General features: G+C 31.6%; 4 protein-coding genes across 7 annotated transcripts in view; 1 reads left to right on the top strand and 3 right to left on the bottom strand.

The window, feature by feature from the left end:
* The window catches only part of LOC119828213, an 8080-nt gene extending 4849 nt beyond the window's left edge, over window positions 1-3231 (bottom strand). Inside the window, exons 1-5 of the mRNA XM_038350315.1 lie at window positions 3088-3231; window positions 2135-2336; window positions 1522-1892; window positions 1279-1437; window positions 598-984 (exon numbers count right to left, since the gene is read on the bottom strand). Coding sequence (XP_038206243.1) covers window positions 598-984; window positions 1279-1437; window positions 1522-1892; window positions 2135-2336; window positions 3088-3231 — 1263 coding nt within the window. The remainder of the gene's footprint in view (window positions 1-597; window positions 985-1278; window positions 1438-1521; window positions 1893-2134; window positions 2337-3087) is intronic.
* Window positions 3232-5693: 2462 nt separating this feature from the next.
* Window positions 5694-7374, bottom strand: LOC119828158 (programmed cell death protein 5). Of its 2 annotated transcripts, none has more exons than XM_038350251.1 (3): window positions 7151-7374; window positions 6785-6897; window positions 5694-6207 (listed from the first exon to the last, which is right to left on the bottom strand). In XM_038350251.1, the coding sequence occupies exons 1-3, from the start codon at window positions 7153-7155 to the stop codon at window positions 5993-5995; spliced, it is 333 nt and encodes a 110-aa protein (XP_038206179.1). In that variant the 5' UTR covers window positions 7156-7374; the 3' UTR covers window positions 5694-5992. The 2 variants fall into 2 exon arrangements, with proteins under 2 accessions (XP_038206179.1, XP_038206178.1); XM_038350250.1 differs by having other exon boundaries at window positions 6789-6897; window positions 7151-7373.
* Window positions 7375-7994: 620 nt separating this feature from the next.
* LOC119828336 (tRNA-splicing endonuclease subunit Sen34) lies at window positions 7995-10104 on the bottom strand. Of its 2 annotated transcripts, none has more exons than XM_038350458.1 (7): window positions 9886-10104; window positions 9700-9786; window positions 9453-9588; window positions 9256-9371; window positions 8781-8891; window positions 8507-8656; window positions 7995-8281 (listed from the first exon to the last, which is right to left on the bottom strand). In XM_038350458.1, the coding sequence occupies exons 1-7, from the start codon at window positions 9935-9937 to the stop codon at window positions 8088-8090; spliced, it is 846 nt and encodes a 281-aa protein (XP_038206386.1). In that variant the 5' UTR covers window positions 9938-10104; the 3' UTR covers window positions 7995-8087. The 2 variants fall into 2 exon arrangements, with proteins under 2 accessions (XP_038206386.1, XP_038206387.1); XM_038350459.1 differs by having other exon boundaries at window positions 9675-9786; window positions 9886-9906.
* Window positions 10105-10861: 757 nt separating this feature from the next.
* Window positions 10862-13693, top strand: part of LOC119828274 (epimerase family protein SDR39U1) — a 5362-nt gene continuing 2530 nt past the window's right edge. For both annotated transcript variants that reach the window (XR_005287759.1, XM_038350387.1), the window contains exons 1-4: window positions 10862-11111; window positions 11893-12094; window positions 12695-12929; window positions 13364-13597. Coding sequence is in view for 1 of the 2 variants with exons in the window: in XM_038350387.1 (XP_038206315.1) it covers window positions 11087-11111; window positions 11893-12094; window positions 12695-12929; window positions 13364-13597 (696 nt within the window). In the remaining variant the exon portion in view is untranslated. The remainder of the gene's footprint in view (window positions 11112-11892; window positions 12095-12694; window positions 12930-13363; window positions 13598-13693) is intronic.

Raw genomic sequence — 13693 nt, forward strand, 5'->3', positions numbered from 1 at the left:
TGTTTTATCAATATCGCAATACGCTAAATTTAAAACCTATATTGCGCAAATAACTAAATCGGCATAACCTCATATTAATTTATGTAATTTATTGCTACCTATGAAAGAGCAATGTGAATAAAAAATGCTGTAGCACTTTTCCCCTTTTCATGATAATCAAACGAATATAACTATTAAACGATTTTTTTCAAAATTTTATTGTCCTCGCAAAAAGGGGAACAAAGTTTTTGCTTAACGCTGATTCGTCATGTATTAATAGATATTCTAGTTGAAGTAACTGATGTATATTAATACTCATACTCAATCATAGGTACTATATTACATTCATATGTTTACTACGCCCTGTATATATCGTGGGAAAAACCAAAGAGATTATTTAAATTGAGTAACTCAGTGTATTGTTATTATTCAACTAGATAAAAAAAAACAGATTTACAGGAAAGGGTAAAGTTAGATCAAGTTTGAATAAAAAGAAATATTCTGAACAGCCAGGATAGGGTAACACTTAAGACAGGCATCAAAAATACTCAAAAAATATAAATAAATACACATCACAATGAAAATACAATTTAATCATTTCGTGAACATAACCTATACATCAAGTTGGTCCATAGTACGTATTAAATTGATAACTCGATCATATACTAGCTTCTTAACATCAATACCATACATGAAGTCCAGATGACTAAATGTAGCTTGTTGAACTCTGAATAAGCCAACCGGGTTTCCGAGTTCATTGAACAATCTGAACACATCATTCACATGAGCTAGTGGATCATTGTCTGAATAATGTAAGAACACAGGTGTTGTGGTTTTTCCTAAGTCGTATGATGGAGGGGTACGGGTACCGTATCTTCGTCTGTTTTGAGTCCACCCAAAATCGTACCGACGGAAATGTTTGTCTGCTATGCCTTGACCATAGTGAGCGATCTGCCTGACTGATGCGCCGGCTGGAGTGTGGCCAAAAATAACAGGTAACATTGTCTGTAAGATACAATTTAAATAATTTACGAAATGGATTTTTATCTATTCAAAATTTTAATGATGAAAAAGAGAGTAAAAAGAGAGAATTCAACACCACAAGTGTAAACGATCATTTTATCTATTTTAACACAAAAATTCCACATGTTTTATCAGTAAAACGTACTAAGAAAAATCTAGGAGAAATAGTATAGAAGGTTCTACTAATTTAAAGAATTGTTTAAATTGGTTAAGCCGTCTGTAACAAAAATACTAATTGTGTCAGCGATTATATTATGCTTTTAATATAAAACTTACAGCATTGTGCTGGTTTTCATTCCATCCAGCAATCAAGAAAAGTATGCTGCTACAAACTGGCTGCAGTATAGCTTCATCTCTACACAGCGTTTGGCCAGCCCAAGTATATATAAGTCTGTTAGGTAAAAATTCACCGATACCAATCAACCCGGCTAGTGACTGAAAACAACAAATTAATCAATCGCATGGTAAAATCTATGAAATTCAATTTAAATAAAAAAGGGGATAAATGAAGGTATTTACCGTCAGACTTTTAGAAAAAGGTGCCAAGGCATTAAACAGGAGATTTCTGTTATGTGCCATATAAGCAACAGGGGCTAAAGCATGCATAGATATTATCTTTTCATTATACTCGGGTCTAAGTGTCGTCATCACAAAAAATGATGTAGTTCCTTGCGAGAATCCGATATAATGCAACTTGGATCTGCCGGTATAAACAAGAGCATGATCAATCATAGATGGTAAATCTATGTTTCCTATTTCATCCCACGAGAAGTCCCAAAAGTCTGTGTTTAAAAGTGCGTCAGGGCGCAATCTTAAATGCTTGCGTGAATAATAATTTCCGCGGGCATTCCCCATCCAGACATCAAAACCTTCTTCGGCTAGTATGTAAGCTGAAACAACATTTTATTATATATTTGATTCGGCTATATTACCGATACCTAATATTGTGCTTTTTAAATAAAAACAAATCCGTCAATCACCTATTTATAGAAGCAACCTCACACAAATCGAAATTTTCAGTTTCAATATCAGTAACATTAGTTATAATGGTTAAAGTCATTATGGCAAAACAATTTATTAGACAATCAGGAAATGACTTTTAATTCGTTAATAACATCCGGATATTCCTTACCCAATCCAGAACCTGGGCCCATCAGTACATAGTCAGCAGAGGATCCCAGCAAACCGTGCATCAAGAAAATGACAGGTCTGTCTCCCGGGACGTTATTGTTGTCACGACCGTGTGGTATACGGTGCATCCCTAATATATAGCCATCAGGAGTTACTACTGTGTGCTCCTCTAGGTTATATCCATATTTTTTAACAAGTTCTGGCTGAAATCATCATATTTATGACGTATGTAATAAAGAACAAATGTAAATTAAATGAGTATCTGGCATTGTATTATCTCTATAGATTATATTCCTATCTGCTTTATAATCGAGCAGTAGCTAATGAATAAAAATATAAGATTCTTAAACTATACTATCTCAATAATTACCCTTATTATAAAAAGTGTTCATCACGCCTAAATCACTGAACCGATTTGATAATTTGAGGCCTTAGAAAAGACATAGTTTAAGATTTATCCTAAAAATCGCCCGGGAACGGTAGCTATACGAGTTTTCTTAGGCGAAGTTGTAGGTGGAAGGCTTGTCCCTACTTATATTATAAATGTAAAAGTAACTCTAACCGTCTCTTCTTCGCGCCTTAGCCGCTCAACCAATTTATTTCCCAGTCATCACACGGAAACGGGACGTATACGAGGAAAATCTCGGACTATATTTTCTTTTGAAAAGCAGGCGAAGCCCTTGTTTTTACTGTCGGAATAAAATCCAGTAATTTGATAAAACGGGTGCTTACTCAAATATTGGATCTATAACATATAACTACGTGCCTAGGTAAGTCATTAAAATTTTTATCCACTCTGCCTACTTACCCGTTAATGTTAAGACGATTCAAGAGTGCTTCTAGAAGAAGTCTAATTGATATTCTATGCTTGCAAATAGATCAATAGATAAATTGTAATATAGAATAACAATATTGTAGAATTAAATCAAAAAGAGGATTCAAATTGTAACTTACGACATCTAGCCTTGCATCCTCTTCTATATTATCAGAAAAACGTCCATTTAGATCACTTAAAAGTTCCTCAAGAATATCCGCATTTGGCGAACGCCCAGCGTGGACAGCGACAAGGAAAACAAACACCAGCAAGGTGCGAAACATTTTTCAGCAATGTGCCCATAATATTTTGCAAGTTAATTCATAACTTTTATAATTATAATTATTTCGATAAATGTGATTAAAAGAGATTAATAATTAAATCAAATCAATGTAAATATCTATAATCCGCTTCAATATCAATTATATTTTCATGATAAAAAAACCTTATCAATGTTTACCGTACCCATTGTCAAGGTAGATACCTGTAATTTAGAATAAATATGATAATACTATCATCAATAAAAGCGCTCGTAATCATGTTTTTAAATTTGAGTTAAAACAACACATTGTTTGTTATTTCTCGCTAATTGCAATGCCATTGCTTTAAAAAGCATCATACTCAAACATCCATTTATTGAACAAAATTTATAGATAAACAAAAATTTTTGTTTTTCTGTTTGTACATGTTACTCTTCGGAAATACTGGACGGATTTGAATCAGAGTTTTTGTTGTATAGTTAGTTCTTGGCAACATATAGGCCGTCATTTATTTGGAAACTGGAACGCCTGATGCAAAACCGCAACAGATCTAAACTATATCAGATATAAAAATTGTGCTATAACAGAAATTATTACACGTGATGAGCATTTTCTGTATGATATATATTCTGCATACCAATAGCATAAATACAAAGATCTGAAACAGCTGATATGGAACTCTAAAACTAAGAGCCCAGCTACTACAGCTGTTGTTCATTCTGATGGTCAATCAATTTCTTTTTGACTTATAGTAATCAAGATTTGAAACATCTGACGTTGAAATTAAGCTATCATAATAAAATTACATAACCTTCACGCGTTGAACGCGGTAATAGTTTATGACTTATTTTTCGATAATGTGTGATTATGCCAAGAAAATATAAATTGATACAGATATGTATGTGGTGTGATTTGTGTGTGGTAGTCGAGCACGCTTCGGCATGAATTGGCCCGGCTCGCACCGGGGTATCACACCCCCACAGAAGACCAGCGTGAAATAGCATACTGCTCTGTTTCGTTTGGTGAGTGGGGGAGCCGGAGGCCCATATCCTTTTTCTTACTATTCCCAGTCCTTTCCTTTGTCCCTCTCGTCAATCCTTCCATAATCCCTTTCCAGTTTGAAGTCAGCAATCCATTTATAATAGCGTAAGGTTTGCAATCGACCTTACACCTCTCAAAATGTTCATGGGCGGTGGTGGCGCTTACCATTGCCGATGATGACATAAAAAAATATTATGAAGCTTTATTTTGTATCGTTATCAAATATTTCTAGTACTCTTGTAACCAGATTGCTAAATAGTTACTAAGTAAGTATACAGAGATGAGCGACTGCGAGGTTCTGGACTCTATTGCCTACCAGATCACCGTCGTTTATGGCAGGCGTCTCTATCGCCTCAAGTGGCAGTTCAGATGGTTTTTGACAGAACCGTCCCATAGGTAAGAGCAGTATTCCTTAAGGTCCTTTTAGGTATACCCGCGACTTTTGTCTCTCATAATGTCACCTGATAGCACCACCCGCGTGAAAGTGACTTGGTCCTCGAATGTAACCCATCACCGCAGTTTTACCCGCAAACTGCCCTCCGAACCGGTGGTAAATGTTAATAATGTGTTATGATAATTCGAATAATTAGAAAAGGGCTTATAATAAAAAGCCGATCGGAAGTTTAAGCTGTAATGCTTATGTATTAATAAATATTCTCATAGAATTTCACCACTACAAAATTCTACCCTTAATTAAACTTTGAAGTTTGTACAAACAATTAATGTGGCTAACTATAAGGGTTTTTCAACAGGGGTATACGAAATAATATGAGTACTGTTACTATAATATTATTATATATAAGGAGGTTTTCGCAGCGCTCGCTCATGACAATTATCCGCAACATTTTATATTGTGCAATTTATGTAGGCGTCTACATTTTTTCAAACTTTAACGTAATTCCAAATGGTCAAACAATCGAAAAAAAATCGGTTCAGTACTTTTTGAGTTTATTTGTTACAAAGAAAAAAAAATGCTAAGTGTAAATTGGATGTGACAAACATCTGAAAAGAAAATATAGAAAACTATTTCAGTTTTCCATATTTTCTTGTTAAAAATAGCAGATAACTTAAAAATGTTTTCAATTTATATTTTTTTCATATATATCTATTTTTTTCATTACAAATCAGCATTCAAACCTACAATAAATCTAATCTTGATTTATTATAGTTGAGATATGAATTACTTCATCAAATAATAAGAAGTTGGTTTTGCACAAAATCATAGTATATTTTATTACAGAAGAAATTATACATAATTTAAGAAGCTTAAAGTTTTAAATTTATTACACAATCTGACAATCATACAATTAATTATTATTAGGTGTCCACTAAGCAAAATCGAACCTTTAAAATTGTAGTTGAAATAAGAAACAAAATTTAAAAAAAGAATTTCAAGATTTTGATCCTTTTCTATGTGACTGAAATATTTTATGGAGATGAGTCCATTTGTATTTTTTTGTGTAGAAAACTAACAGTAGAAACTATCAGCATATTTCGACATCATAAGCCTTGTGATAATTAATAGCAAAAAGACCAGTCATCAACTAATTTAAGATATTAATATTATTGCTTTCCGACTATAATATATTGCTTTAAAGTGTATTCAATACAATAACATAGGCCTACAATCAAAAAATCTGCCAGAAATATATTAGCTTTATGTTTAGCAATAACACTCCAAATAGTTGAATGAGTATAATTTAAGGCATTTCGGTGTAGAATTAGTGAATAACTTCAACAAATACTACAAATCATCCTCATCAGAATCAAGGGCAGCTCTTCTCCTGTCAAATTTAACAGTGCTTGATGATTTGGGCATTTGTTGATTGACTGATTCCAACAATTGTATCAATTCTTGTTCAGAGATTTTCGTGCTCAACTGTCCCATTTGAGCCATTCTGCAGATCATGTTTTCCACCATTGTGGCTTTTTCTGGCTTACTTAATTTTATTATATTCACTGAAAATATATAAGTGATAAAATTAATATAAAATGCAAATTTTAATGTTCAGTATATTTTTGAAGAACAGAACACGAAGAACAGAAATAAAATTGAAATGCCCGTTTTCCGGCTTAGTAAAGTGGGACAAGGTATACGCTTATACAATAGAATTCCTCATAGTATTCAATTGTTTACTAGTGCTAAATTCAAAAACTATATTAAAAATATATTAGTTCAGAGAGCCTACTACAGCATTAATGAATATATGGAAGATGGCAATCCATGGAATGTTGTTGCTTAAGAACCACAGGTCAGTTCATTGTCATCATTGTTATGTACTTGTTACATATTACGTAGAATTTATATTATTTGAAAGAGCAACTACAGAGTTTCTTGCTCTTCTCTGAAGAAACTGCCTTCCGAATTGGTGGTAAATGTTATAACTTTGTAATATGACTATTCAAAATAGCTTCTATAATAAGTTTAGTTGAATGAATAGATGTTTGAGTTTTGTTTAAGAAAATGACTAATATTTAAACATAATTTGATATAATGCTTATAAAGAGAAAAAATATAAAAATATGATAACATTACACACATCTCGTTCTGGCATCTTGACTAAGTGCTTGAGATAATATTGAATGTTTTGCCTCTTCCATTGCCTGCATCCGCTCTTGTTGAGCCTTGGCTTGATTTGGATCTCCACCCTAAAATATTAAAGCCAAATGTAAAAATAACAATATAGTGAATCTTTTGATATATTGGTTGAATGTGCCGGACGATATACATGTTATTGTAGTAATTCATTCGCATACTAATAACTATAAGGCTATTTATATAAAAATGGACGATGGATCGGTTCTCATCCAAGAATTCATCACTACTTCCTTAATTCAGATAAAGTGCGTTTAAATTCGAAATCGTTGCAGTTTATAGTTAACCTATTAATAAACATCTTACTCCATGTTGCGCTTGTAGCTCCGCGAGACGCTGCTGACGAATTCTCTCTAGTTCTGGATCATTCATTTTCCTTGGATATGTTTTTGACAAAACTACAATTTAAAGAATAACGTTTTAATATGAAACTTCTAGTGTAAATATTAACATTTGTTACTATTTCTCTTTTCACGAAACAAAATGAATCATTTATCACAAACAGTCAATGTCATCTCTTTGTCAAGTGTGACATTAATTATAATATTAATATGTAAATGTGTTGACGTTGAATTGGTTATAATACATGGTGTTTGGGCGAATCAAAATATATAAGAATAATTTAGTTGTTTAGGATAGTAGTTAAAAGCTAACTTTACCTTTAGGAGAACTCCTTAAATATTTAAATAAATAAATCACTCTTATTAAACATATTCTTTGCGTCAATTTCGAGGGTAACAAATGTTTTCATAATGTGACAAGGCTTATACTTGTATTATACTACTCTTTGGCCTTTACCTATGTAGCTGACGTAGCAAACATGAGCACAAACAAGAAATAGAGTTAAATCAGTGGTGTCTCGGATTAGACCACCACAAACCTATGCCAAGAGAGATTAGAGATTCATAAATCCTATGATTAACATCTTCAAAATATTTATGATATCTAACGAGGCTTCATTGAAATATGAAATCAATACGAATCCGTTTGTTGTAATGTCTTTTCTTATGTGACAACTCAATTCTTTGTACCATATTTCATCCATATTAGTTCAGTGGTTTAGTCGTGAAGTTAAGACAAACTTTCTAAAAAAGGAAACCAAATAAACAGTTAATTTTTTTTTTATTTTAGGTATATTGATTATCAATAATGTAGGAAATGTTAAAAATTTTATTTAATAAAAAACTGTTATATATACATCTATTAAAAATCCTTATACAATATAATATAACAAAGTAAGTGATTACACATTAACACTATCATGCCACTGCAATGTCTGATATTCAATTTCATTCAATCCATTGAAATATGCTAGTACAGCCAATTTATTAACTGCTACAGATAAACGTCCAAATGCAACTAAGCTTGCAGCTCGAAAAGTAGTTTCAACATCAGTGCATCTTAGCATGTAGGTAGCATGGAACCTTACTGGATCACCTAAAAATAGAATTATCTATACTGATAATATAAAACAATAAATTTTATTTGTTTGCGGTAATCTCGGAAATACTGGACCAATTTCAAAAATTCTTTCACCATGGGATAGCTGCATGATCTCTTAGTGCTATAGACTTTATATGACCATGGGTGGAGTCAATGCAGAATGGCAGTACAAAAATATAAACATTTCAAAGTGTATGATGAACATCAATATATACTTACCAGGGTAAATTAAATAGTCTGAACCAAATTTTGAGCCATTTGTTATATAAAATCCTTTCTTCCATAAGTCTTTAAACACTGCATACTTAATTTTTCCTTTATTTTTTGTTATACTTGGAATTAGTGCATCAACTGATACCCTGGTTTTTCCTGGAATGCAAATGTAGATTATTGTTGATGAAAATACAGATTTTACAATAATTCAAAATTAATTCAATTTTAATACAAAATTTCAATATTAGTACAACACTTATTTTTGTTAAAAATAACTCACCTAAATCATAGTAATGTTCTGTATGTAAATGAATTAATAAGTTAGATGGAGCCACATTTGGTACCTTATTTATTTCTTCCTGCAATAAAATATTTTTATCTAATTCTATATCTGAAATATAAACAAAACATGTAGGTATGTTATATCTTGATTTAAATGATAATATTTCAGAATAAGTTGTAACTGTCTTCAAAAATGTACTTGCTAAATTCTAAAGAAATATTAAAGCAAAATCATCCTTATATTTATTATTTTAATGCTGTATGTACCAAATGTACCTAAATTAACAGCCTAAGCTACTCAGTTACTGTACTTACACCAAAATAAATTCAATCTTTTACAAATTAATTAAATAACAGGATTTTTTTTGTCCCGATCGTGTACCTGGTTGTTATTAAAGATCAAAAGCTACATATAACTAAGATGATACCATTTATATATGTGATAATATCATTGATAAAAAATAAGTATTCACCAACAATCCCCTTTGATAACAGTTTTTGTCTTTTACCAGTCAAAATTATATCAATTTTTTGTGATATCTGTTCAATTTTCCTTTTTTTCAACGCCTCCATCTGTTCATTGGTGACCCTGTAACATACTTACCTAATATATTATGGAATATATTCAGAAAATTAATAATCATGTGAATCTATCGAATCTATTCTTTACCTGTTCTCAATTTCGTCCACCTGTTGCTTCATTTCATTAGACACTTTCTCTGTTATATTGGGTGTATCATACAGTTCACAAATACCTTCATTTATTAGCAACGCTGCTTCCTCAGACATAAGTGCCATTGGTAGACCTGAGTAAACATTGGGAACTCTATACTTTTTAGATTTTTTATAAAAATGATATAATGAAAAATTAACAATGTTTCAAAGGACTTACTGGATACTATAAGTATTCATCCTACCTTGGAAATCATTTTGTCTAGGGAATGACGGTAAAGATCCAATAAGTGAGCCGCATATTCGATGTTTTGTTCGCAGAACGTACCAGTCTAAAAGTATGATTTTTATTTATTATTGATTTTTTTGATACCTTTATTTATACTGCACTTAATGAGAGTCAATGTATAATAGTATTATTAATAAGGTACCTTCTGAATTCCATACATACGCAACCCCGTTTTCTAAATATAATGAAATCATTTATAGAATATTATAACGGCAAACTCAAATAATCAAATTTCGCAATTTCTTCACTCCTGTCGGCACCTACTAAAAACACACAGACTAAGAAGTAAAAAGTAAGAACTAGTTGCTTATATAAAAGTATTCTGTGGCAGAGATTAGCTCTGGGGCAATGTCACCAACTCTTGAAGAAAATTTTCCCTAAAACTTTCAACAAAAGCACCTAAATTTAAAAATAATCCGCCGTAAAACTAAAATTGTAATCATTTAAAAATTGGTAAGAATGTTTTTGGGCTAAGGTTAGGTTAAGTTAAATAAGGTTGATAAAGAACATTATTTTAATTTACTAAGTTTAATAGACTATACATTATATTCTGCATAAGTATTCATATTATGTGAATATACATATCATATTTACTTTGTGTGTATTTTTAATAATAAACTAACAAACAAAATTTCTTTGTCATTTAAAATCACATATTTTTTTAGAAATTTTATACTGAAAATATTCTTTTAAAAATTTATAAATAAAGAATTGTTATTTTTTAAATAAAAATCTATTATATCGTGACGTATTAAAACTTTCCGGTTACTTGCAAATTATCCCTAAATTTAGGGAAAATCCCCCAAGATGGCATCACTGCTCTGGAGCACCTGCTAACCGTGCCAACGACAGAGTAAAGTAAGTAATAATATACTACGGCGCGAACAATTTATCAGTGCTGCCACCTGCACTGGTCGCTGAGGCCAACGTTTTTTTACTTTTTGTTTTTCCCTTTTCTCAAAAACTTTGGCTTTTGTAGTATTATAGTAGGATAGGGCTATGCTTGTGTTTATATTCCAGTGCTATATTCGAGTGTCTTGACTTTTTACTCTTTGTCTTGAATAAATCATAGGATTCATTCATTTATACGCATGTCAATTTTAAATATAACGTCAATGTCATTATCAGCTGGTAGCTGCTAGCTGCCTGCTGCCATATGACTGTCAATTCTTAAATAATAAAAAGCCAATAATTGAAATTCAATTCAATCAAAACAGACTGTTAATAAGTACATACTTTATAAGAGATAAAACTTTCAGAGTTCATAGAAATGCTGATTGAAATGTGTTTAAATATATAATATAAACGAACGAATAAAAGCAAAAGATTATATAACATAAATAATGGCATTTAAAAAGATATTAATTGGTAAGCATTTTATGTACTATTTTTAAAAAATATTTTTGTGAAGTAAATAGTGTTTTTGTTTTTCAACAGTAGATATCCTACGTAATAATATTGTGAATGCGAAAGTCTGTTTATTTATTTACTAGACGACTATATCCTTCCGGCACCGCATATCAGGATTCCTGTTTTATCCTAAGGAACCATTTAATCGGCATAAAAAGTGTCCTATCACCCAAGTCAGCTCATATCCTGTCACTATACCAAATTATATCAAAATCCGTCCAGTAGTTTCAGCATGATTTGTCCATCACAAACATCCAAACAAACAAACTTTCACATTTATAATATTAGTGTGAAGTGAAATTTTTTTTCATATCGCAATGGAGCGATTTTTAGATGTGATTTTTGTGCCTGTACATAGTTAAGAGGCTCTCTAGCCTCGCTAACTATCTAAAATATAAGCCTAATCTAAAATATAAGCCTAATCTAAAATATAAGCCTAAGTCACTCTCTAGTGAAATGGGCTATATTTAACAGATATCAGACAGTGGAGATATCATTGTCTTTTGATTGTGTGAGCTTTCCAACTAGTAATATTATCAATGCCAAATTGTGATTGTTTGTCTTTCTTTAACATCAGCAGGGTCATGTTATGGTATGATTATTGTGTCTGGAGATAGAAGCCTAAGAGTGACAGACAAATTTATACCATAGTGATAAATATCATTCACATGGGAATTTTGTTTAACCGCATATGCTGGAAGTGGAAAATTAATACATATGAAATGTTATGTATTTTAAGGAGGAGGAACTGGTTTCATTGGTCAGCACCTTGGTGAGATGTTAAGTAAAACTAACTACCGTGTAGTAAATGTGTCTCGAATGCCCAGTGCTAATGCAATATCTTGGACTGCAGTAGAATCTGGATCTATTGGCCATGCTCATGCTGTTGTTAACCTTGCTGGTCAGCAAACTATGGATTTTACTAGGAGGTGGACGGCAGGGTAAGTAGACAAAAAACTTTTTGTTTGAGTTCAGGTTATTAAATAAAAATAGGATATGAATGCAAAGCTCACTTATTGATAGATTTAAAGATATAGTATTGAGCATAGATATCTAAATATAAGGAGATTGTTCAAGTCCCTGAGTTACTTAGATAGTCCTACAGTGTCCAAATCAACAATGGCATACAACACACTCACATATAATATCAAAAAACACTCACACATCCTAGTTACTCAAAATTATGGGAGTCAGTGAGTTGTCAATAAATTTCGATACTTTAAATTATAAAGATATAATATTATACTAAGTAAAACACTATTGTTTAAAAAAAAACAGCTTTTATAAACAATTTAATAAGATTTGTGTTCAGATGATTGAATGATGAGTCTAAATAAAACATAATTTTTTCTTTACAATCATAAGTATTAATAAAATAAAATAAATCATAAATGATAGGAGCAATGCATTGCACTGCTTATAAAGAAAATTAGTGTATCAAAAAGGTTCATGATGTGAATAAGAGATTTGACACCATACATAAATTAATAAATTTAAATATTGTGTATTGTGTATATGATTGTTCTTCTGATATATTTCAGATTCAAACAAAATGTAAGAAACTCTAGAGTATTTACCACTAAGTCTCTAGCAGCAGCTATCAATAAAAGCAACGACAAGCCAAAAGTATTTGTTGTGGTGACTGGTGTTGGAGCATATGAACCTTCGGAAACTAAGAAGTACAATGAATCTAGTCCATCAACTGGAAAAGACTTCTTTTCACGATTATGTGTGGAATGGGAAGCAGCAGCTAAAGTAGATCCACCTGTGCGACTAGTAAGTACATTTTTCAGTTACGAGAACATTCCCAATTCCATGTGTTTGTATTGCTTACAAACTTCTGAACAGTAGAAGTTGGTTTAATATTGTGAATTATTACTTACTATATAAAGATCATATTGTCTCGTCGATGGTGGACATGTTTTGCGTAAAATATTAACAATATTGTCAATCGACTTCAAAAAAAAGGAGGAGGATGCCAATGCTATTCAATTTTTTTTTCTTACGTGAAATATTTAATATTATATAAAAAATAAAGTTAAATTTATTTTTTTACCAAAAAAAGTATCTGCTAGTGCACAAGTCTGCTAGTGTCTAATAAAACCACGAATATACCTTATAGTATCATAGCCTTTAAAATAGGCTCAGCCTAGAAAATATTCCAAGATAAATTTATTTATACTTTCCTATAATAACCATATAATTTTCAGGTTATAATTCGATCAGGTGTGGTCCTCGGCCGCGATGGGGGCATGGTGAAAAACATGATTTTACCATTCTTCTTTGGACTCGGTGGCCCGCTGGGTTCCGGGAAACAATACTTACCCTGGATACATGTTGAAGATTTGTGCCGTCTTATAACTTTCGCTATAGAAAATGATGAAGTGAATGGCATATTGAATGGTGTTGCCCCTCAAGTCATTACAAATGGAGAATTTACGCAGGTTAATGCAATTTTAGTTTCAGTATACTTAGTCTGGCCATAAATACTGTTACACTTAATTATAAAAAAATATTACATTTGAATTTCGAATCTGTCA

This window comes from Zerene cesonia, chromosome 7, assembly GCF_012273895.1.
Source record: "Zerene cesonia ecotype Mississippi chromosome 7, Zerene_cesonia_1.1, whole genome shotgun sequence".
In the NCBI taxonomy this organism is placed as follows: domain Eukaryota; kingdom Metazoa; phylum Arthropoda; class Insecta; order Lepidoptera; family Pieridae; genus Zerene; species Zerene cesonia.

Coding starts and splice junctions, on each gene's coding strand:
- LOC119828158 (XM_038350250.1), bottom strand. CDS start 7,216: ATGAATGATCCAGAACTAGAGAGAATTCGTCAGCAGCGTCTCGCGGAG. Junction 6,898..7,150: donor AGCTACAAGCGCAACATGGA/GTAAGATGTTTA, acceptor TTAATATTTTAG/GGTGGAGATCCAAATCAAGC. Junction 6,208..6,788: donor TCAAGATGCCAGAACGAGAT/GTGTGTAATGTT, acceptor ATATATTTTCAG/TGAATATAATAAAATTAAGT.
- LOC119828336 (XM_038350458.1), bottom strand. CDS start 9,937: ATGATTTCATTATATTTAGAAAACGGGGTTGCGTATGTATGGAATTCA. Junction 9,787..9,885: donor GTATGTATGGAATTCAGAAG/GTACCTTATTAA, acceptor TCATACTTTTAG/ACTGGTACGTTCTGCGAACA. Junction 8,657..8,780: donor AGAACATTACTATGATTTAG/GTGAGTTATTTT, acceptor TTTGCATTCCAG/GAAAAACCAGGGTATCAGTT.